The sequence below is a fragment of the Phyllostomus hastatus genome, unplaced genomic scaffold (assembly GCF_019186645.2).
Source record: "Phyllostomus hastatus isolate PE091 unplaced genomic scaffold, TTU_PhHast_1.1 phas_scaffold_1674, whole genome shotgun sequence".
In the NCBI taxonomy this organism is placed as follows: Eukaryota; Metazoa; Chordata; class Mammalia; order Chiroptera; family Phyllostomidae; genus Phyllostomus; species Phyllostomus hastatus.
The window spans coordinates 4,152,175-4,175,093 of NW_025334011.1; the positions used below are offsets into that span (position 1 = coordinate 4,152,175).

A 22,919-nucleotide genomic window follows, 5' to 3' on the forward strand; every position below is an offset into this window, starting at 1 on the left:
TGTACTTGAAATAAAGGGACAGGAATTCTTAGTAGAAAAGTAGAAGCTCTAAAAAAGAACTAAGTGGTTATTTAGGACTAAAAAACACAGTACTGAAATTTGAAACCTCACTGGATGGGCTTAATAGCAGAATGCAAAGGACAAAGAGTCAGAGAAATGATAGATCAATAGAAATGACCCAGTCTTAAAAATAAAGAAAAAAAGATTGTAGAGAATGAGCAGAGTCTCAGGAATATGTGGGAAAATGCCTAAAATCTCAAAAGAAGAAAAGAGATTGTAGCAGAAAAAAATTTTTGAGAAACAATGACTAAAAACTCCCCCAATTTTGTAAAAGATACAAAGGTCACAGATTCAAGAAGCTCAGGAAACCCAAACAGTATAAAATTAAAAAAGAAAACTATACCTAGACACATCATATTTAAGCTAATAAACATAGAAAGCAACCAGAAAAATGAAACATTATTTGGAGAATAACAATTCAAATGCCTGACAATTTCCCCCCAGAAAAAATAGAGATCAGAAAGTAAAAGAATAATGTCTTTGTAGTCCTGAGGCAAAAAATTGAAAAATTAAAACAACCTACCAACTCAAATTTTATGTCCAGAGAAAATATATTTCAGGAATGAAAGCAAAACAAAGTCATTCTCAAATGAAGGAAAACTAAAAGAATTTGTCATCATCAGACCTACTCTGTAAGAAATGCTAGAGGGAGTTTTTCAGGTGGAAGGAAAATGCCAGAAAACAAAACTGTAATCTTTAAGAAAGAAGGAAGGTCCTGGCCAGGTGGCCCAGGTGGTTGGGACGATGTCCCATTAACTAAAATGTTGCAGGACCCATTCCCAGTCAGGGGACAGACACAGTTGGCAGGTTCGATCCCCAGGTGGGGTGCAAACAGGAGGCAACCGAATGATGTTTCTCCCTCACATCTATGTCTCTCAATGTTTCTCTCTCGCCCTCTTTCCCTTTCTCTAAAATAATACAAATACATATTCTTGGTTGAGGATGTTTTTAAAAACAGACAGAAACAGTAAGTAGCTAGGTAAATATAGAAGACTACTTTTTTCTCATAAATTAATTAAAATATTTATGACTGTTTTCAGCAAAAAGTATGACATAGTGTGGTAAGAATTTTCAAAGCATGTAAATAAAATACATATGATGGGAGTGACAAAAAGTTCATGTTGGTGGGAAGAGAAAGGTGTTTGCAAGGTCTCTACCTTTTATAAGTGGCCTAATATTTACTCTAAGTAGGCTGTGAAAAAATAGTTATGCCTATATACTGTAACCCCTACATAACTAAAAAAATAATACAAAGAGATATCCCCCCCAAAAGCCAACACTAAAAATATTCATATATAAAAGAAGACTAAAAGGGAAAACAGAGGAATAAATAACAAATAAATAAAAGTAATAATAAAAACAGAGCTAGACCCAAACATATCAACACTCACATCAAATGTTAATGGCATAAATATTCAGGGGTAGTCGGAATTCTAAAGCTACGCCCCTAAAATGCCTCTCCCTGGTTAGTCAATCAAACTAATTTAGCTTCTGTGTGAAGGGGCTTTGCACATGAAATTATGTTACTAATCAGTTGATCCTAAGACAGATTATCCTGGTGGGCCCAATGTAATTGCATGTACCCTTAAAAGCAGAAGAGTGAGTCAAAGAGATAAGGGAAGGAGGAGGTCAGAGAGATTCAAAAAATAAAAAAGATTTAGCCGCTGTTGCTATCTTTGAATACAGTAAAACTAAGCCATCAGTCAAGGAATGTGGGTGGCCTTTGCAAATTGAGAACAGTCCCCCGTGTCAGCCAGCAAGGGAACAGGGACCTCAGTCCCATAATCACATGGAACTAAATTCCGCCAACAGCCTGAACGATCCTGGAAACGGATTCTCCCCGAGAGCCTCCAGAAAGAAATGCAGCCCTGCTGCCACCTGGACTTCAGCCTGTGAGACTCTAAAGGAGAAAAGCAGCTTTGCCTAGGCTCCTGACCCATAGAAACTGTGAAATAATAAACACATATTAAGTTGGTAGTAGTTTGTTAGCAGCAATAGAAAACTAGTACACATGCCAATTAAAAGAATTGGAATTGACAGAATGGATACAAAGGAAAGACCCCCCTACTCATATGCTGTTGGCAAAAGGAACATTTTAAACATAAAAAGAAGATAGGTGGAAAGTAAATCAAAAGTTAAAAGATATACCATAAAAACGTAAGTATAGGTTCTGTCTTTCTGTCTGACTGCAGCCATAAGGTAAGCCAAGATGGGCGCTACAAGCACATCCGGACCTAGGGAGGAAGAAGCAGTCCCACGTGATGCGCTTCCTTCTCAGGGTGCGCTGCTGGCAGTACCGCCAGCTCTCTGTGCTCCACGGGCCCCACCCCCACCCCACCAGGCTGATCAAGCCGGCAGGCTGGGATACCAGGCCAAGCAAGGTTATATCATATATCGGATTCATTGGCACCATGGTGGCCACAAATGCCCTGTTCCTAAGAGTGCGACCTATAGCAAGCCTGTCCATCATGGTGTTAACTAGCTGAAATTTGCCCGAAGCCTGCAGTCCATTGCCAAGGAGTGAGGTGGACACCACTGTGGGGCTCTGAGAGTCCTGAATTCTTACTGGGTTGGTGAAGATTCCATGTGCAAATTCTTTGAGGTTATCCTCATTGATCCACTCCATAAGGCTATCAGAAGGAATCCTGGCACCCAGTGGATCACCAGACCGGTCCACAAGCACAGGGAGACTAGAGAGCTGACATCTGAAGGCCGCAAGAGCCGCCCTTGGAAAGGGCCACGAGTTCCACCACACTATTGGTGGTTCTCGCCACGCAGCTTTGAGAAGGTGCAGTACTCTCCAGCTCCACCATTACCACTAATATGTGTCATGTTTATAAAGTTCTTACTTAATAAACAATTTAGGACAGTCATATTTACTTAAAAGTGTTCTTTAATTTCTTAAAACTAGTCTGAAGATTGTTTTGTGAATGCATTGTTAAATTATGAAAGTTAAAATGCAATAATGTTTGAAGACTGTAAGTGATGGTGTATCTTGTTTCTCATAAGAAAAACACTTGTTTTTGCTTTATCTCAGTGATTTTCAACATTTTTTCATCTGTGACACACCAAAATGCATACTAGTCTTTTGCTGGTCTGACCAAAAAAGGTATAATTTTAATTCATTCACATCAGGTGGCCATTGTTGTGTGGGCTGTTGTCATTTTTTTTATTTGACAGTCTAAGGGGAAAGAAGTCAGTGCCCCTGGCTAAATAATTGGGTACTGAATATTTTTAAAATTCTTGCAATATACCAGTGTGCCATGGCACACCTGTTGAAAATCGCTACTTTTTCTATTAGGGAGTTAGGGAGTTTTCTATGTCAGTGTTTAAAATGCTGGTTGGTATGATAGGTGTAAAGTAAATTCTGTGAAAAAGGAAAAAAACCCATAAGTATAAGTAGGCTGGAGTGTCTATTTTAATCTTCAATAAAATAGACTCCAAGACATGGAGCATTTATGACAGATAAAGAGAGACATTTCATAGAGATAAAGGGGACGTGCATTGGGAAGACAGAACCATTATAAGTATGCATGTAACTAAAAATAGAGATTTAAAATATATGAAGCAAAAATGAACAGATAGAAGAGAAAAATAGACAATTCCACAATCATTGTAAAAGATTTTGACAGCATCCTTTCAGTAACTGACAGACCTGAACAACAACAGCAAAATCATGAAGGACATAGAAGATGTGAACAGCGCTATTGACCACCTTAACACAATCATATTTACAGAACATTATACCCAACAACTGAAGACTATACATTATTTTCAAAGGAACAAGGTTCATTCACCAATACGGACCATATGCTGGTCTGTCGAACACATCCCAATGGATCTAAAAGAATCAAAATCGCACAGAGTATATTCTCTGACCACATGGAATTAAATTAGAAATCAATAACAAAAAGTCTGGGGAAACCCCAAATATCTAACTGTTAAACAATTCTAAATAATTCATGGGTTAAAAAAGAAGTTACGAGGGAAATAAGAAAATGTTTGGACTGAATGAAAAGGAAACTACAACCTATCGAAGTGTGTGGGATGAAGCTACAGCAGTGCTCACAGAAAAGAAATGTGCTGCCATGTGCACAAGCCCTCAGCGTGTGTGAGTGTGTCAGGGGTGGGGTGGAGAGGCTCTGTGGATTATGCAACACTTTACTTACAATAATCTATTTTACAGACTTTTCCAGAAGGTACATAATAGACTTTTGTTATATGAAAATTTTGTGTTATGTACAGAAATGAAGCATAGTTCAATATATTATGAATACATAAAGCAATATAAGAGACAGCTCCTGCCAGATGGTCTTTTGCTCTTGGTCTCCTGGCATTCCTCTTTCCATTCACACTGTTCATGCATAAGCTTGTGTTATTTTGGTGTTAATTTGTGCTTTTCACTACACTTACTTTATTTTTTATTGTATTTTAAATACAACTGAAAATTGAACAAGTAAATTGAGAGTAAAAATGCTGAACCAGTCTATATGTATAAAAAGATTAGTTCAAAACAATAAATAAAAATACTGAAGAAGTGTGAAGGCAGCCAAAGCCTTTTCTTCCACTGACTGAAACTAGATATGTTCATGTCAACCCCCAAAAGTGGTTTTGACAATGGTGCACTCTCTCAAAGAGCAAGTGAAAATTTCTGCACCTTTAAAATCCACATTAAACTTAAGTGTAGAAGTATACAAGGAATTTGCTGAGACTCTACAGTCATAAATGCAAAATTTGTGACGGTGATTAATGTTCACACAAGAGGAATTTGTTTAGTTTTGATTATGTTGCTATAGAAATTGTTGGCAAGGGATGAAGCAAAACATAGCAGTCAAAACTTTTTCTCAGCATCACTGGGCAACTGACTGTAATTATCCTCAACAATATTAACCCCCCCCCCTTTTTAGAGAGCTCCACAGAATTATTTAAAAAGTAACAATAGAAAAAAGCATCCACATATATAAAGAGGCAACATATAGTTGTTCTCTATGAAATTAAAAAACTTAAGTAATGAGGATGGAAAATTTGATTTGAAAACAAAAGTTTCTAAGCATTAGGCAAAGGTGAGAAATTTGATAAAGTAAACAGAAAGTACAATGATACATATGCAAAGTTTGTAGCAAGTTATGGTTGGCTCAGAAGATTAAAAAGTTGGCCAGTTTCCTTAATGTGAAAATGAGTGATATGACTGTTGTTGATATAAAAGTAGCAGAAACATCAATATTCTTAAGAGTTAAGAGAAATTATAGAAAAAGATATCTATAGAAAGTAGCAAATCTCTAACATGGATGGAGTCCATCACCTTGGGGAAAAGTGTCAAACAGACAATTCATTGTAAAAGAATAAAAACAATTTCAGAGTTTCACTGAATGAAAGATGAGTTATAGGTGGATATTTTGCCTTGCTGGCCACCACCAGGAACAGTGGATTTTCCCGGATCTTGTGCAGGATCAAACGTGGTAAACACACTTCACCTCCTTGCAAAACCACAAGAAGAATTAAAACTAAATCTCAAAACAATGACACCCAGAACTATCAGAAAATCAAACTGTACTGAAGTCCAAAAAACAAAAAAAGATTTAAAGAAACCACATTCATCCAGATGGGCAGGAGGGGCAGAGATGTGGAGACAGGGAGGAGAGGCAAGGAGATGTGGTGTGGCACAGAGAGGCGGCATTGGCAGCAGATCAGGCACAGGTGGTCCCACATTCATGTGCAGTGGATAAAAATTGGGAGGGATACCTTAGGAGCGAGTGATCCCAGCCCCAGGCCAGATCACACAGCTCAGGGTTTCAGCACCAGGAAGATATATCCCCATAACTTCTGGCTATAAAAACAAGTGGGGGTTGAGGCAGCAGAATAAACTGCCAGATTTTCAGAAAACTCCTCTTAAAGTGCCCACATGGTCTCAAAATGTATGCAAACCCACCCACTCTGGGATTCAACACCAGGGCAACAGCTGAAAGGGTGCCAGTTGCATCCGGGGAAAAGTGACGTGACTGGAAATGGGGCAAGTGCAGGGCAAACCTCCAGAAGCCAGGCAGTGCCACTGTCCCCTCTCTAAGCCTCCCCCCTCCCCAGAGCCACAAAGAGATGAATCAGGTTGCCCCACCCTGGTAATTACCTAAGGCTCTGCCCCACACAATTTACAGGGGCCTTTTCTACAACAGACAATGCTACTAAGACAGGGAATCAAAGCAGCTCTACCTAATACACAGAAACAAACACAGGGAAGCTGCCAAATTGAGGAGACAAAGAAACATGGCCCAAATGAAAAAAAACGGAACAACCCCCACCCCCGAAAAAAAAACTAAACAAAACAGAGATAGCCAACCTATCAGACACAGAGTTCAAAACACTGGTGATTAGGATGCTCAAAGAACTCATTGGGCATGGCAACAACATAAAGGAAGAAATGAAGGTTACACTAAGTGAAATAAAGAAAAATGTACAGGGAACCAACAGTGAAGGCAAGAAAACCACAATTCAAATCAATGATTTGGAACATAAGGAAGAAATAAACATTCAACCAGAAAAGAAAGAAAAACAAGAATAAAAAAAAACAAGGATGGTATAAGAAGAATCTAGAACATCTCCAAACATGCCCAAATCCATATCATAGGATGCGAGAAGGAAAAGAGGAAGAGCAAGAAAAAGAAAACCTACTTGAAAACCAATGAAAGAAAACTCTCCTAATTTGGTAAAGTAAATAGACATACAAGTCCAGGAAACTCAAAGAGTCCCAAACAAGTTGGGTCCAAAGAAGGTCACACCAAGACACATGATAATTAAAATGCCAAATGTTACGATAAAGAGAGAGCCTTAAAAGCAGCAAGAGAAAAGCAGAGTTATCTACAAAGAAGTTCCTGTAAGACTACCAGTTGCTTTCTCAGAAGGAACTTTGCAGACTAGAAGGGACTGCCAAGAAGTATTCAAAGTGATGAAAAGCAAGAACCTACAACCTAGATTATTCTATCCAGCTGAGCTATCATGTAGAATCAACGACAGATAAAGTGCTCCTCAGAGAAGGTAAAGTTAAAAGAGTTCATCACCACCAAGCCATTATTACATGAAATGTTAAAAGGACTTATCTAAGAAAAGGAAGATCATAACTATAAACATTAAAAAGGCAACAAATTCACAACTATCAATAACTTAATCTAAAAAAGAAAAAAAACTAAGCAATCAACTAGAACAGGAATAGAATCACAGATATGGAGTTCATTTGGAGAGTTATCAGCTGGGAAGGGGGAGGAGGAGAATGGGGGAAAAGGTGCAGTGATTAAAAAGCATAATTGGTAGGTTCAAAATAGGGAGATGTTAAGAACAGTATAGGAAATGGAGAAGCCAAAGGACTTATATGCACGACCCATGGACATGAACTAAGGCAGGGAACTGGAGGGAAGAGGGTTCTGAGCAGAGAGGGGGAAGGGGGAAAAAGTGGGACTATAATAACACCATCAATAAAATATACTTATAAAAAGAAAGATAGGTTGTAATTCTGAAGCTAATACAATGAAATAATATAAGCCACCACAAAACCTGTGGAAGCCATAGCTAGGCCACACACACACACTTTTTATAGATCCCACCAACAAACCCTCCCAATACTTAACAGCAAACACTCCCTAAGATACTTTAATAGAAATTATGAGAGAGACCCAAGCTCCACCCAACCTACAAGGAGTATTTCTGTACCTGAGGCAATGCAACACTGGAGGCATGCAAGTCAATAGCAGCCAGAGAAGGAATTCGAGATTCTGGAAGATTTTTGTTCTCTTTCCTTATTAGCCTGGAATTTCGAGCTGAATAAAACCAACCATAAACACAGTGCAAAAATTAGACATATTAGTTTTTCACGTTCTATATATATCCCTCTATGTTGACTTATTGTACATAAGTCTGTACACATTTACATACTTAAATATGTAAAGTTACTATGAATTTTTAATATTCTGTTCATTTAACAATTTTAAATAATATAAACAGAAGGGCTGAAAAAGTAAGAGCATTATAAACATACCTATGCCTTCCAAGGCTCTTAGTTCAGGGAGATGATTATAGTTTAATTCAGGCAAATGGACATCTGTCTTTGAGTACTCTCTTCTTTTCCTATTTGCCTGAAGTAGGCTCTTTTCACTAGTGACCTAATATCATCAGGATGATTAACACAAGTGAATTAGCTTCTTGGTAAGCTGGACTCGCCCACTTTGTAACTACTACATTTATACCCTAAAATTTATGCAACTGAAGGTCTAGAATAATACAAAATTTGAAGAACATCAATAACACAAAAAACAATTTCACCTAATTATTTCAAACTTCCTCCTCAATAAATCTATTCAAATCACTAACAAGTGGATTACTGGTTGATGTTTCTCCTTTCCCTCTCCCAGCCTTCAGTTAAGTACCGCCAATCTGTACGATGTTAAAGATGGGCATCAGGCTGGCAAGGTGAGGGCTTATGACACTTGCAGAGCTTTTCAGCATAGAGTAGCTAATTTGGGACAGTTCATCTTGCTACCTGTCACATGTCCTAGCTTGTTTTTGCTTTCCCAATATAATCTTTTTACTCCTTTTTAAAATAAGGAACTATAGCTCCAATTAGTTTTCTAATCTTTCTTAGTATTTTTACCATATAATTGATAAAGTCTGAAAAATTATAACACGAAGAACAGCAGTAGCACTTCAACTCTGCACCTTTATGAATTTGTCATTTTTCCAATCTGTCTCATTTGAGAATGACAGAAAATTCTACATTCTCTTCCACATTTTCAAAAAAGATGATACATAGAAAGAGTGTGTGATCTGCCAAAAGAAAAAACCTATAAATAACAAAATCATATATGTATGTGTATGTACACATGTATGTATGTATATATGAAACACACACACAAACACATATAATGACAGCATTAAGCCATTGAGGTTTCTTGATGTCTGAAGTTTAATATCCTGTGAATTATGCCACTCTGCCTCCTAGAAAGTCCTGAAGTGAGTTTTTGAGTTTCTTTCTTTTGGATGTTTCTGTTTGCTCTTTTAATAGAATACGTGTTAAGGCTATTGGTTCAAATCAGCTACAAAATAAAAATAATCAGTTCAAAAACACTACCTGCAAATAAAAAAAAAATAATGAGTTGAAACTACTCAATTTACACATTCAAGGAGTGGCAAATAAAATACATAAGAAATGTTTATAGTAATGTGTATTTATTCACATCTCAGAATCAGGGGATGAAGCATGGGAGAGGGGTATTGATCTTCAACTGAGGAGTAGAAGAAAGTTTAGGCTTAGTTCTGCCTCCACTGATTTCCCAGTGGGGCTTCTCCCCACTAATTTTTACCCCCTTTTTTGATCGCCTCTTCCAAAGAAGGATAAACAGAAATAATATCTAAAATTACTAGCCAGTGTTGGTTATGCAATACCTAAAAGGAGGGTGGTATCAGTTACCAAAAAGCAGTATTGAGCCAGCTGTTTTGAAAAGCCTTGCTGAGCAAGATAATCTTCCAAAGCAGACCAGGAACGTACAACAAAATACCCACAAAGAAATCAAAAGGTAGGGTATGTCAAAAGGAATGTACTATGGGTACAGAAATTGTAGGCTAAGAAGAATTAAAAGATAAACAAATACAATGTCCAAATCATGAGAGACGAAAAGAAAGGCTATATTTTTCAGTCCTGGGGATAATCAAAAAGTAGAGAAAGAAAATTGTGAGAAAAATACTCTTTTGGGAGTATGTCCAAACCTCTCTTTCTCTGGCAGAAAAATTCATTCATATTTCTTAAGCAGTTTCAACATGCTAGACACCATTCTAGCTGTGGAATAGAGCAGTGAGGAAACAAAGCCCAAATTCCTGTCTTGGATGCTTACATTATATGGGGGAGACAGACAATATATAAATAAGAGAATATAAAAAAATGTCAAGTATATATACTGGAAAAAAATAAGCAAGGTGAAGAGATAATAAGTAATAGGAGACAAAAATGAGTTATAATATTAGGGAAGAGTACATAATAAGGTTTCATGTAAGAGAAAAAAAAGCAAATTTTTTGGAAGAATGTTCTAACCAGGGGAAGAACGTTCTGAAGCAGAAGAAAAAGCAAGTGCAAAAGCCTAAATGTGGGAGCAAGTCTGGCCATGCTCCAGGAATAAGAAGGAACTCAGAGTGGTTGGAATGGACTAATCAAGAATGAGAGTAGCTGTGAATGGGACAGATGGATGGGGAGTGAGTCATTCAGGGACTTGGGCTTTACTCAGAGATGAGAAACCAATGGAGGATTTGAAATGGAACAGTGTTTTAACTTTAAAAAGAAGCTATCTTGAGCACAATAATGTTCCTTTGAAGCCTGAGAAGATCTATGAGCCTTGTACATGCTTCTACTTCTACAATCTGACACTGTGATTTAATTGGCTGACCCTCTACTTGACCACAAGCTTCTTGAAGAGAAAGATTGACTTATTCATCTTCAGTGTCTTATACATAATAGATAATCAATGAATATGTTAAATGAAGAAATAGAATACTTTCACCAAAAACCTAGTGGTGAGATGAGACAATTTATCTTTTCCTCTACTCTTACAAAAGAACTGATCGCCAAGTGTTAGGCTAAGAAAATTTACTATTACATAAAGAATTAAAATAGATGTCATTTTAATAACATCTTATATTTTAATTTCCAGGCTTATAATACTTTGTAAAACTTATTTAAACTTTAAGACTTTCACATTTAGGATTATGGCAGGCTCGAAAGATATATGTATAATTAAGGTTCCATTTTATGATCTGTCTCCAAATAAAATTCTAGTTCTTCACTATTATATTTAACATTAATAAAACTCTAGAAATGACTTGCCCTTCTACCACAGAAAAAAGTTCACTTACTGATGTGGTCACATTAATATTATAAATGCCTGGTGGAGAATGTTTATTTGGTTTAACAAATGGAATACAATACTTCTTGGTTTTCTCATCCACTCTGTAACAACAGCAACACAAAATTTAAGTTAGAAACAGCAGTTATTATTTTTCAAGCACAAAACCAAATTACATAGCACCAAGTGACATGCAGTTTAATCAGAAGTTAATGCTTACTCGGAAATGTGCTATAAGCACAGATCTGGTGAAACGTTCTGTCCTGTACTACTAAATTCATGCCGCTCACCCAGTCCCCAACTCCAACAAAATACATCACCTTCCTTTCAGGAAAACTCCCCAAAGGAGCTTCTTTGTACCACTGAATGCCCATAGCCACACCATGCAGCAACAGACCCTCAAAACCAATTATCTGTTCCATTATGACAACCTCCTTTCATGTTATTACACTAAATAGCTGTAGATTCTCTTCATCTTAAATAATACAATCCTACTTTCTTAGGACTCAAGTTAATTTTTTTATCAAATGTGAATAATTTTCATTACATAGGCCAAAAACTCTGTTGAAACAGCAACCTACCAAGAATGAATAACATTCAAAAGCCTGAGAGTAACACAATGGAGCTGAATTGACAATCACTTACAATTTGCAAATATATCCTTAAATAACTTTTTCTTCTTATTTTCCTAATTCATACCTGTAACTCTGAACTCCTGGCATAGTCCCCATTCCAGAATTAATACCAGGAGCGACTGCAGAAAGGTTGTGTGCAAGTGGGGGAATTGCCGGGCCTGGATTCCTCGCGTGGTCCACGCTGCTATTGCTGCCATCTCTGAGGCTTGTTGAAGGCACTGTTTTGATGTGGCTAGTCCCGTTGTCATGGAGACAGCTGGCATTTGCAACTCGACTGATTTTTTCAACTTTTTCTCCATCAATTTTTGACCCTTTTATTTTAAATACTCTAGAATCCTTAACTTTGGGATCAGCATTGGAATCCTGACCATCAATAAAAATATTGACAACATTAGTGACCTGAGAAGAATGAAAAATCCCCTCTACCTACAAAGTACTTGCCAACTAAAGCAGAATTCCACAGATATCCCTTTTTCGTGCCCCTGTTTTCTTTATTCTACCCATGAAATTAAAATTAAACCCAAGATTCTTGGTTAGACATTTTGAGTGGAAATGCAATTCACACTAACTCTGATGTGTACAGGGTGGAGCAAAAATAGGTTTACAGTTGTTCCTCTGGAAAATAATACAATAATTAATAAATAAAATACAAGAATAAACTGTGCTTCACATACTCAGAACTGTTAACCTACTTTTGCCCCACCCTGTACAGATCACATTTATACTGCATACATTTCTACTTTGTATATACTGAACTGGGAAAAAACATGGAAGAGGAACCCAGCATGCCCACTTTCATTCTTCCATATTCAGAGTCAGGGAACACAACATTGAAAAGTCTCTGCTTTGGGTTCACTTGAAAAACTGGAAGTGGGTGGGTGGTAGATTTGAATTACTTTACCAAGAGCCAACTCTGGGCAACACACCAGGAAAAAGTAAACTTCAAATAAATTGCATATCCAAATCTCAATTTTAAAATGCTACACTTTATATAAAATTCTAATAACGTTATTTTCTCTCCTGCCATTTAAAGGGAAAATGGTGCACGTGTGTGTTTGTGCCCATGTATCTGCATGTGGGTGCACACACGTGTGTCTAAATGTTCTTGGGTGAGTGCGATTCCCCAACAAGCTCTACTGCATGGGCTGGTACACAGTAGGCACTCGCTACATGATAAGATTCTTCAAACACATAATATCTATAAAGATGATGCTTTTTTACAAAGAATCTAAAAGTTAACTTGTTCACCACTCAGAAAATGTTTTAATCTTCATTTTTTCTTTCTAAAACTTAAGGACATATTAAATTTAAAATTTCAGACACATTAAAACATGGACATTTACCTGTACCACAAGTGTGCTTCTCTCCTCGCCTAAGAAGTCATCTTTTTCCTTTTCCTTCTTTCTGTTTTGGGACTTTTTAGCTAAAGAAATATTTCTGGCATCTTTCTGTATTTTTAACTGTAGTTCCTGAGAAAACCTACATGAAAATACATTTGTCAATAAGATAACAATGTATGAGATAGATAAATCAAGGGAAAAATTGATTTTCAAGATAACTTATTTTTAAAAATTGAGTAGTAAACTGGGCTGTGTTATTTAAAATGAAAAAAATTATGGCCTCGGTTACAGTCCTGAAAAGGTAGTTCACACACCTCTGGGAATCACTAAAAACCTTTCAGGAGGTTCAAAAAGTCAAAGCTATTCTTAGCGTAATACGGAGACTTCCTTTTCATAATGTTAACATCTGCACTGACAGTCTAAACGCCATGGTAGATAGAACTGCGGGCCCTGCAGCAGGGGTTGAAGCAGCAGCACCAAAATGCAGTGGCAGTCACTGCCTTTTTTATAGCTAGCTTTATGTAAGGATGTCCCTGGTAAAGCAGTAAAAAAGTACTAATTTTATTAAGTCTAAATCCTTGAGCACATGTCTTTTTTCATAGCTTCTGTGATAAAATGAGAATATGCAAAAAGTACTTCGGCTGCCAACTGAAATGCCATGGCTGTCCTAAGAAAAGCTTTGTCTGTCTGTCTGTCTGTCTGTCTGTCTGTCTGTGACACAAACCAAACCAGCCACTTCTTCATGGGACAACTCTTTTACTTGAAGGAAGGACTGACAGAAAAACTATGGTCATTCTGACTTGGGGTATTTGACAGGAACTTTCTTTAAAAAAAAATAATAAAGGAATTTATCAGTTCAAGGAAAACAATTAATAATATTTGTGTCAATAATAAAATTCAAATTTTAATGTAAAATTAGAATTCTGTTAAACTTGTATCCACTATGTGCACTTAGCAGATTCCCAATATTTAAAGGCTTTTCTAATAAGATAGAATGTGACTTCTTCATATTATATAATGAAATATGGCAACATTTTAAAGATATGCATAACAGTAAAACAGTATTTTCCAAATGACTAACATCTGATATTACAAAAGTATACATAGGTAAAAGATATAAGTACAAAATGGATTTTAATTTTTTTAATCCTCACCCAAAAACATTTTTTTCATTGCTTTTAGAGAGAAGGGAAGGGAGAGAAAACACTGACGTGAGAAAGAAACATCGACAGGCTGCTTCCTGTATGCACCCAGGCCAGGGATCGAACCCACACCCTGGGTACAATATATGCCCTGACCGGTAATCAAGCCTGAAATCTTTTGGTTATGGGATGACCTCCAACCAACTGAGCCACACTGGCCAGGGCAGTATAAGATGGATTTTAATGTAACAGAGTAAAAAAACTCAATGATGTGGTTTCAGATACCACAACTAACATTTAAGAAACTACCACTAGCAAGTTTTAGCACAGCATCAAAGATTTTGCTGTAGAGTCAAAGAAGAATGCCCAAAATTATCTAAAAAAGCTTTTAAAACACTCCTCCACTTTCCAACAACATATTTATATGAGGTCAGAATGAATTTCAAACAACATACCACATCACAACTAATTGAATGTAGAAGTAAATATGAGAACTCAGGTATCTTATACTAAGCTAGATATTAAGTAGATTTGTAAAAATATAAAGCTATGTCATTGCCACTCATCTCACTGTTTTCTTGCTTTCTCAGCTGCACTGATGCCAGCAGCTCAACAGCACAAGACAGCATGCCCACAGCTCTGGCCCCCACAGGGTTGGCACACCAAAGTCTCTAGCATATCAGCAGTGTCATAGGACTGGTGTGGTGTGAGTCTGGCAGCAACAGGAGATGGAACTTTGCAAATGCATCAGCACCCAAGATGATGGCTTCACACAGCTGGTAGCAACACAGAAATCAGTGACCTGAGTGGCACATGTCACCACATAGGAAGACAGAAAGAAGAGTAGGGAGGGACTGCTTCATGAAAACCAAAAACCCTAACTTAGTGAATACAGGGGACCACTCCTACAAGTTCCATAGTTCTAAGAATGAATGGAAGTAAAGTGGTACATATTTGAGATCCTATAAAAGTAGCTGGGTGGAGAAATACTGTCTGTTACTGTTATGGAGATCTTATTCCAACACGAGGCTGAGGTGACCTGGAAAACACGAGTCGGTACTATACCTCTCAGCAAACCCATCCATGTGGAAGAAATCATGGTGCAGAAGCTCAGCACAGAAGGGCCTTTTGTCGGGATCAATATGTAAGCATTTCTGGAAAACCAAAGAATACATACATCTCATACTTTTTAAAAAACTGCCTACATTTCAATTTCTAAGTATAGAAAATATCTCTTTATAGTCTATGAATTTTAAACAGCTATAATAAATGATAAAGAATGAAACACAAACCTATACAAAGACCACCAATGGTTGCTAATCACAAAAAGGAAGACCACCAGACATTCTGATCAAGCTCTAGCTCTACTATGAATTTATAAGAAATACAGAACACAGAGCAACATATTAAACTATATTTATGTGGGAAGTTCTAAGGGACAAACAACATAGTTTCTTCATATATAAATGGCAGGGTTTAAATAAACAAAAAAAGAGATGAAAATGAGCTTATAAATTAAGAACCTTAAAAAGACATAACTAATTGTTAGATATGTAGACTTCATGTGAGTCCTAATTTAAACTATACAAAACTATGAGAAAATTAATAAAATTTGAGCATTGATTAGATGTTTTATGATATTAAGGAATTAGTGTGAAATTTTAAAATTTAAAGCTCTTGCAGAATAGAAGGGAAAGAACCTTCTCCATGATTATTATTGTGCTAGACACTTTACATAGATGATTTTATTGAAATGCAGGTCTTGTTCTGATTAATTAAAACCACTCAATGCCAGTAAAAATAAAAGGGACTCAAAAAGCAGCTGTAAATAAACAAGAAAAGTTCCACATAAAATTAAGGTATTTATAGGTGCAAAAAGATAATATCTGAGATTTGCTTCAAAATGCTGAAAAAAATGTGAGCAGGGTGTAGTTCAATGAAAGAAGACTGCCAAGAGGTTGTTCTTTTTAATTAAAAAAAGGGTTGTTTTTTTATTTTTTAATTTTTAAAATATATTGTATTGATTATGCTATCACAGTTCTCCCAATTTTTAACCCTTTGCCCCGCTCCACCTAGTAAGCCCTCTTCCATCTGGCAATCCACCCACCTCTTAGTTCATGTCCATGGGTGATGCATATACATCCTTTGGCTCCTCTATCTCCTATACTATTCTTAACATTCCCCTATTTTGTACCTACCAATTATGTTTCTTAATCCCTGCACCTTTCCCCCCATTCTCCCCCTTCCCCCTTTCACTGATAACCCTCCAAATGATCTCCATATTTATGACTGTTCTGCTTTTTGCTTAGTTTTGTTCTTCTTTTTGAAATATATTTTATTGATTATGCTATTACATTTGTCCCATATTCCCCTCTTTATTCTCCTCCACCCTGTGCACCCTCTCCCACCCACACTTCCGGCCCCTTAGTTCATGTCCATGGGTCATATGCATAAGTTCTTTTGCTTCTACATTTCCTATACTATTCTTAACCTCCCCCTGTCTATTTTCTACCTACCATTTATGCTACTTATTCCCTATACCTTTCCCCCATTCTCCCAGTGCCCCCTCTGTTGATAACACTCCATGTGATCTCCATTTCTGTGGTTTTGTTCCTGTTCTAGTTGTTTGCTTAGTTTGTTTCCGTTTTCATTATTTTTTTTAGGTTCAGTTGTTGATAGTTGTGAGTTTGTTGTCATTTTACTGTTCATATATTTTTTAAAGATTTTATTTATTTTTTAGAGAGGGAAAGGGAGGGAGAAATAGGGGGAAACATCAATGTGTGGTTGCCCCTCATACGCCCCCTACCAGGGACCTGGCCCACAACCTAGGCATATGCCTTAGACTGGAAGTGGAACAGGTGACCCTTGGATTCACAGGTCAGCACTCAATCACTGAGCCACACTAGCCAGGGCTACTGTTCATATTTTTCATCTTCTTCTTTTTTTTAGATAAGTCCCTTTAACATTTCATATAATAAGGCTTTAGTGATGAACTCCTTTAACTTGACCTTATTTTTTTCTTTTTTTTTTTAGATTCAGTTGTTGATAGTTGTGAATTTATTGCCATTTTAGTGTTCATAATTTTGATCTTCTTCTTTTTCTTACATAAGTCCCTTTAACGTTTCATATAATAATGGCTGGGTGATGATGAACTCCTTTAGCTTTACCTTCTCTGGGAAGTACTTTATCTGCCCTTCAATTCTTCAATTCTAAATAATAGCTTTTCTGGATAGAGTAATCTAGGTTGTAGGTTCTTGCTTTTCACCACTTTGAATACTTCTTGCCAGTCCTATCCAATCTGCAAAATTTCTTTTGAGAAATTAACTGACAGTCTTGTGGGAATGCCTTTGTATGTAACTATCTGCTTTTCTCTTGCTTCTTTTAAGAGTTTCTGTTTATCTTTAACCTATGATAAGCTGTCAAAACCTGACAAAGAAATATGGCCCAATAAAAGAACAGATCAAAACTCCAGTTAAAGAGCTACCTACCCCTCCATCTTGACTGGAAGTTCAAGAGGTTGTTAATTGATGAAGTTAGATAACAAATATAAAAGGGTTCATTATACTATTATTCTTTGTATCTTTTTTCTGTTTGAAAATTTATACAATCAAATGTTTTAAAAGTTGTATTTTTCTACTATAGGGGACATAAGTTAGACAATAATTTCATTTTTATTCCCTTTAAATCACTTTATATACAGATCATAAAGCTGGTCTCAATGATAATATTTGCATGTGTTAAAACATTATATAGAAAAGTAGAAATGTATTATGTTAAGAACTTACTACAATTAGTTATAAGCTCACTAAATTATTTAAATGAGCTACATAGAAAATTTAAAAAGCAAAAAAAATCTTATATAAATGTTATGTGATCCTGGTGTCTTAGAGATATTTATTCTACCAATACTTTAGGACAATCCTAACTAATAAGAATTTTTGAGCTAATAATTCCCAAATGTCCACTTCCATAGACTATTTGCTCCATTGAGACTCTCCCTAATATTCCTCAATCACAAACAAGGCAAAGGGAATGATGATTTGTAAATTAGCTTTAGCAAACTCAACAGCTAAACAAACGCTTCTCTAACAATACACCACAGATTGCTTGTCAGCCTTTTGGCTGAGACCAAGCATAGTTATCTGTCCTTCTCTGTTTAATAAGATACCAGGGGTCATGATCCTATGCCCTACACTTTACTTAATCTTCCCACTACTCTTTTCTTTTTTTATTTTCTTATCCTGCTTTTCTTCTTTTTCCCACTTAAACATGGCTTGCATTTTAAATGTTAAACATTAAAAACATATCATTGTGAGGATGTTTTCACACTTAAAACATGCTAGATAACTAATCCTAAATGGTGTCCTGAGTGAAATTTTCAGGTCTTTATCTCTGAAGCCAGCCCCCCAGTCCTCCCCCTACACAAAGTTGTTGACCTAAACAATCAACTGGACAAGAAAAAAAGAAGAAAAGGCCAAGTCTCCATAATATAAATTCCCTGTTAGTGAAAGAAAAAGTATGATTACCTTTGCTAAATCTATCACAACTTCAGGGAGCTTGGGATAGCGTCTTTCAAGAGGTTCCATTTCCTTGATTTCAGGCAACCTTACTCCAGCAAATGCAGGATTTTTATAAAATAGCTCTTGATGTCTTGGAATGAGATTACCTGGCGGTGAGAACAGCACACATCTCTGTCATTATTGTCATTATTCATCATGATAGAAATGGCAGAGACAGGTGACGGGGAGTAGAGAAAGGAGCGGAACACCACTTATGGAAGTGGGGCTCTTTCAGCCTGCGAAGTCAACCGAAGACAGTGCTCTTACTTTGGTGGCACCTGGCAGTCTTTACAGAGGTTTTGACATAAATCAATTGCCGGAAATGAACATTCTTATCTCAACATACTCATTTAGAGAAGTTCATATGCCAGTGAACACTGGGGGATGCATAGGAAAAGGAGAGATAGAGAACATTTTATAATTTTTAAAAATATAACCACTAGCACTTCATTTCTAGCAACGAAGCATAAAAGTGCTGACTGAAACAATGAAAATATTAATAGTCGTATGGCCCAAATCTAATCTAGATAAATCAGTCCTACCATTCAGGAATTTAATTTTTGGTCAACTGATTTTGTAACTATGTCTAAGGTCTGACTTGAGCATTTTATCTTTTTTCTCAACTTCAATACTTATTTGAGCATAAAATATACATAAAACTATTATATTGTTTATTGAATTTCTAACCTGGAAACTTAAAAGCCAATAGTTAAATAGCCCCCAAGTATTTTACCATTATTTCCTTGTTCCAAGCTCTACCTCCCAACATGAAGTTAAGAAGACTTTGCTAGTCTAGCATTGACATTCTAGCCAAAGCACTAACAACAAAGGTCATATCTGCAACAAGATTAAACTACCTCCAAAGTCTCTTTGTTTCTCAATTTGAAGGTGAGGATGAGGGTATAGTCATGTAACACCAAATGCTTGTTGACCCATAGGTAATAACTGAGTATTTGCATCCTCTCTATGTGTGACTTACTGAATATAAAAGTGAAGATATGTACAACCTTTGCTCTTTACTTGAAGGGCAAGTGGGGCAAGAGCATGATTAGAACATAAGTCACACCGACCACAGCAGGACTGAGAATGAATGAATATATATATGTAGTTTTCTTATTTGCTTCCTATTTTGTAAAATCAATACAAGCAAAAAAAAAAAAATAGGAAACCAAAACCCTCTAACATTTAACATACAAATATATAAGCTTACCCAAACACATCATAATATGATATAGCTGATCAATATCAGAATCTCCAGGAAAGAGGGGCTCCCCCATGAGCATTTCAGTTACCAGGCAGCCGATGGCCCACACATCAACAGCCCTAAAGGAAAAGCAATGTGGTGTAAAATCTGGCATCCTAATGTGTTTACTGTGACTGACTCTGCTTTGCATATTACTATTTAGTATTCTAGGTATTGAGAACAGTAGGAGCAAGCCTTACATTACCTATGAAAAGATGTTTTCCTATAAGCCTAAAGTTCTAATTCTCAATTTTATTTAAGTCAGATTTCCAGAAACTTGAGTCATGTGACAGAGAAAAAAGGCTTCTGAAAAGTCACAACAGTTATGTGTACTTTATTCTGAAAATAAGCCTTTTGGGTTTCCATTTAGAACCTATTCATTCTTTGTTTACACATAACTCTAACCAGTTAATCAGTCTATCCCACCAGAAGGAGGGATATTCTGAAAACCACCAGAAGGAGGTGGTCATCAGGGACACAAGGACACATACAGTGACAAGAAGGAGAACTGAAAGCTAATAGGAGAACAAAATAGAAAAACTGTCTTTAAAATCAGTCACAAGAACTTAAAGAATGTGCTGGCATGATTAACATAAGGACAACTACCTTGAAATTGCTCAAGGTCATAGCTGAACTATAAAATGATATAAAAGTTATAGTATGGCCATAAAATCAGAACTCAAAGTAATCAAGGTAATATTAAAGGATGTGTACTCTGAAAACAGAAATTATAGAAAATATTTTTTAAAGATTTCTATAAAATCAGTAAAAGTTACAATCCCTTCTTCTTTGATAAATTCATTTATGGAACAATTTATGTTTTAAAAACATTTCACTCCATTATTTCTACCCCAACCCTTGCCCATTCCACCTTGCCTCATTTCAATGGTCAGATTTATCCAGTCAATGTTACATCTCTTTATGAGTGAAAAATAATATATGTTTCCAAACCACAATAAGAAAAACAAAAAGCAAAACAGACCACTTGCTCACCTTGATTTCCCTACCCTTAAAATAAGTATACTCACCCCAAGTTGTTTCACAAGAACTTTTAAAGGGGAAGAATCAAAATTACAAATCACTTTATAAAGCTTCCTAAATTCAAAACTTCCTTTTAGTGTTAGAGAAATCTTTTATTGTATTAGAAACATATTAACCACCCCCCACCACCATGATTTCTTACTTGCCATACTTGACATCCCCAACCAATAGTTCCGGAGCTCTGTACCACCGGGTTGCCACATAATCAGTGTAAACTTCCCCAGGAGCTGCCAGTGTCCGTGCAAATCCAAAATCACATAACTTGACAACACCAGACTGGGAGACCAATATATTCTCTGGCTTGATATCTCTGTGTATGATCTAAGACAAAAAACAGACATGCCATGTATTGGCATGTCAAGTTAAGCGAATTAATTATTTTGAGTACCTGCCATGTGCAGGGCACTGTTTTTGTCCCCATAATAAACATAAATAAAAGCATATAAAATTGTTTCTGGTTCTTCAAAATCTGAAACCCATTTGGGCACAACATATTTATGCTTAAAATTTTATATAAACAAAGATACTAGATGAGACATATATTATTAATTACCAAATCAATTGTTCTGTTAACTAGTGACCGTTCCCAAGACTAAAAGAGTAGTAAAGTGATAACTGAAGATTGCGTGGTCTAGGAAAAATTTTATGAAAGGGGTGGGCTGTAAGATAGGCCTTTAATGCTAAGAATGGCCTGGATAAATGTCGAAATGAAAGGGCAATCCAAGTGAAGGTAACAAAGAGAGGAAAAGAGTGCAGATAGAAATAGGTCAGGAGACTCAGGAGAAATGTTACTTCCTGAGCAGAGGTTATGCTCTAGGGAGGAAGCATGCCTCAACTCCCAGGCTGAGAAGTCTGAGCTTCTGTCAAGGCTCTGGGAGCCCATGGAAATGGCCTGACCAATATGGTGTTTAAAGGTGTTGGCCATAAACAAGCTAAGTCAGAGAGAGGCACTAAAGGCAGGGAAAAGAGCAGAAGGACAACTAGGAGATGATAAGGGCCTAAATCAGGCTGGTGCTCAGAGGAATGGAAAGGAAGAGACATAGTTTAGAAATATTTTAAATCAACTACCCATAGAGCTTAGGAAGTAATCTCAGATATTTTCTTTAAACCTAGAAATCTAAAAAATGGTGGCTTCATTACCAAAAATTAAAGTCTAAAAAAAGTTAGTTTTGATGGAATGATTATTTTAGTTTTAGCCACAAGGGCTTTTATGTAGACTGCCAAGCATCTAGGTGGAGGCATTACTCAGGCAATTAGAAATGTAAAGAGGGTCAACAAGGTCAGAGATCAAGGTTTCTAAAAGAGAAAATAAGGACAATAGGTGAGAATACTAAAAATTCTATAGTTAGGCAAAACAAAATATTACGCCTAATTCTCTAATACAAGAAGACTATATTTTGAAAAAAAATATATATATGTATTTTTAAAACTCTTTCAGAGTACCAGCATCCTAAATGGCAACCTGCCATTGCTGAGCATTTTGCATAGGCTACCAACTTCCATTACATCCTAGACATCCACGGCAAGCTCACAGGGCCAGCCCCATCTCCTCCATTACCATCTGTTACTTTTATAATCACAAAAAAAATGTCATTTAAAATATTTTGTAAAACTGGAAGAATAAGTGTGTTAAGTGATTCATTTTGCACTTTGCATCATTTTACCTAGAGGTGCTTTTATATGATATACAAAGAACATAAAATCATTGTGATAGACTCTAGGGTAAGAACAGGGATTTTTATGCTGCACAGCTCTGTGAGAGAATCTGAGCGAACATATACAAGGATCCTTGGGTGTATATATTTGTCAAAACTCATCACTTAAAATTTGTGCATTTCACTCAGTAAATGTCATCTCAAAAAAAAGCAAATATGAAACTATAGTTAATATGCATGGCTGAAGTATTTAGAGTTGAAGTGTACTGATATTGATAATTTACTTATGGATACATATATAAGACATTAATAGATAGATAAGTATATGAATTGATAAACAAATACATCATAAAAATACAGCAAAATATTA

The 22,919-nt window shown here is 36.4% G+C and overlaps 1 protein-coding gene and 1 pseudogene across 3 annotated transcripts in view; one reads left to right on the plus strand and one right to left on the minus strand.

The window, feature by feature from the left end:
- CDKL2 (cyclin dependent kinase like 2) overlaps window positions 1–22,919 on the minus strand; it is a 35,655-nt gene that overhangs the window by 4,158 nt on the left and 8,578 nt on the right. Inside the window, exons 4-12 of one of the 3 annotated variants that reach the window (XM_045857914.1) lie at window positions 21,046–21,215; window positions 19,821–19,933; window positions 18,578–18,717; window positions 15,117–15,205; window positions 12,913–13,048; window positions 11,634–11,932; window positions 10,945–11,038; window positions 8,084–8,207; window positions 7,759–7,865 (exon numbers count right to left, since the gene is read on the minus strand). In XM_045857914.1, the coding sequence (XP_045713870.1) occupies window positions 7,759–7,865; window positions 8,084–8,207; window positions 10,945–11,038; window positions 11,634–11,932; window positions 12,913–13,048; window positions 15,117–15,205; window positions 18,578–18,717; window positions 19,821–19,933; window positions 21,046–21,215 (1,272 nt within the window). Of the gene's footprint in view, window positions 1–7,758; window positions 7,866–8,083; window positions 8,208–10,944; window positions 11,039–11,633; window positions 11,933–12,912; window positions 13,049–15,116; window positions 15,206–18,577; window positions 18,718–19,820; window positions 19,934–21,036; window positions 21,216–22,919 lie in introns of all 3 variants that reach the window. The other 2 variants (XM_045857913.1, XM_045857915.1) reach the window with 2 other exon arrangements.
- On the plus strand, window positions 1,850–2,882 carry LOC123831026 (annotated as a pseudogene).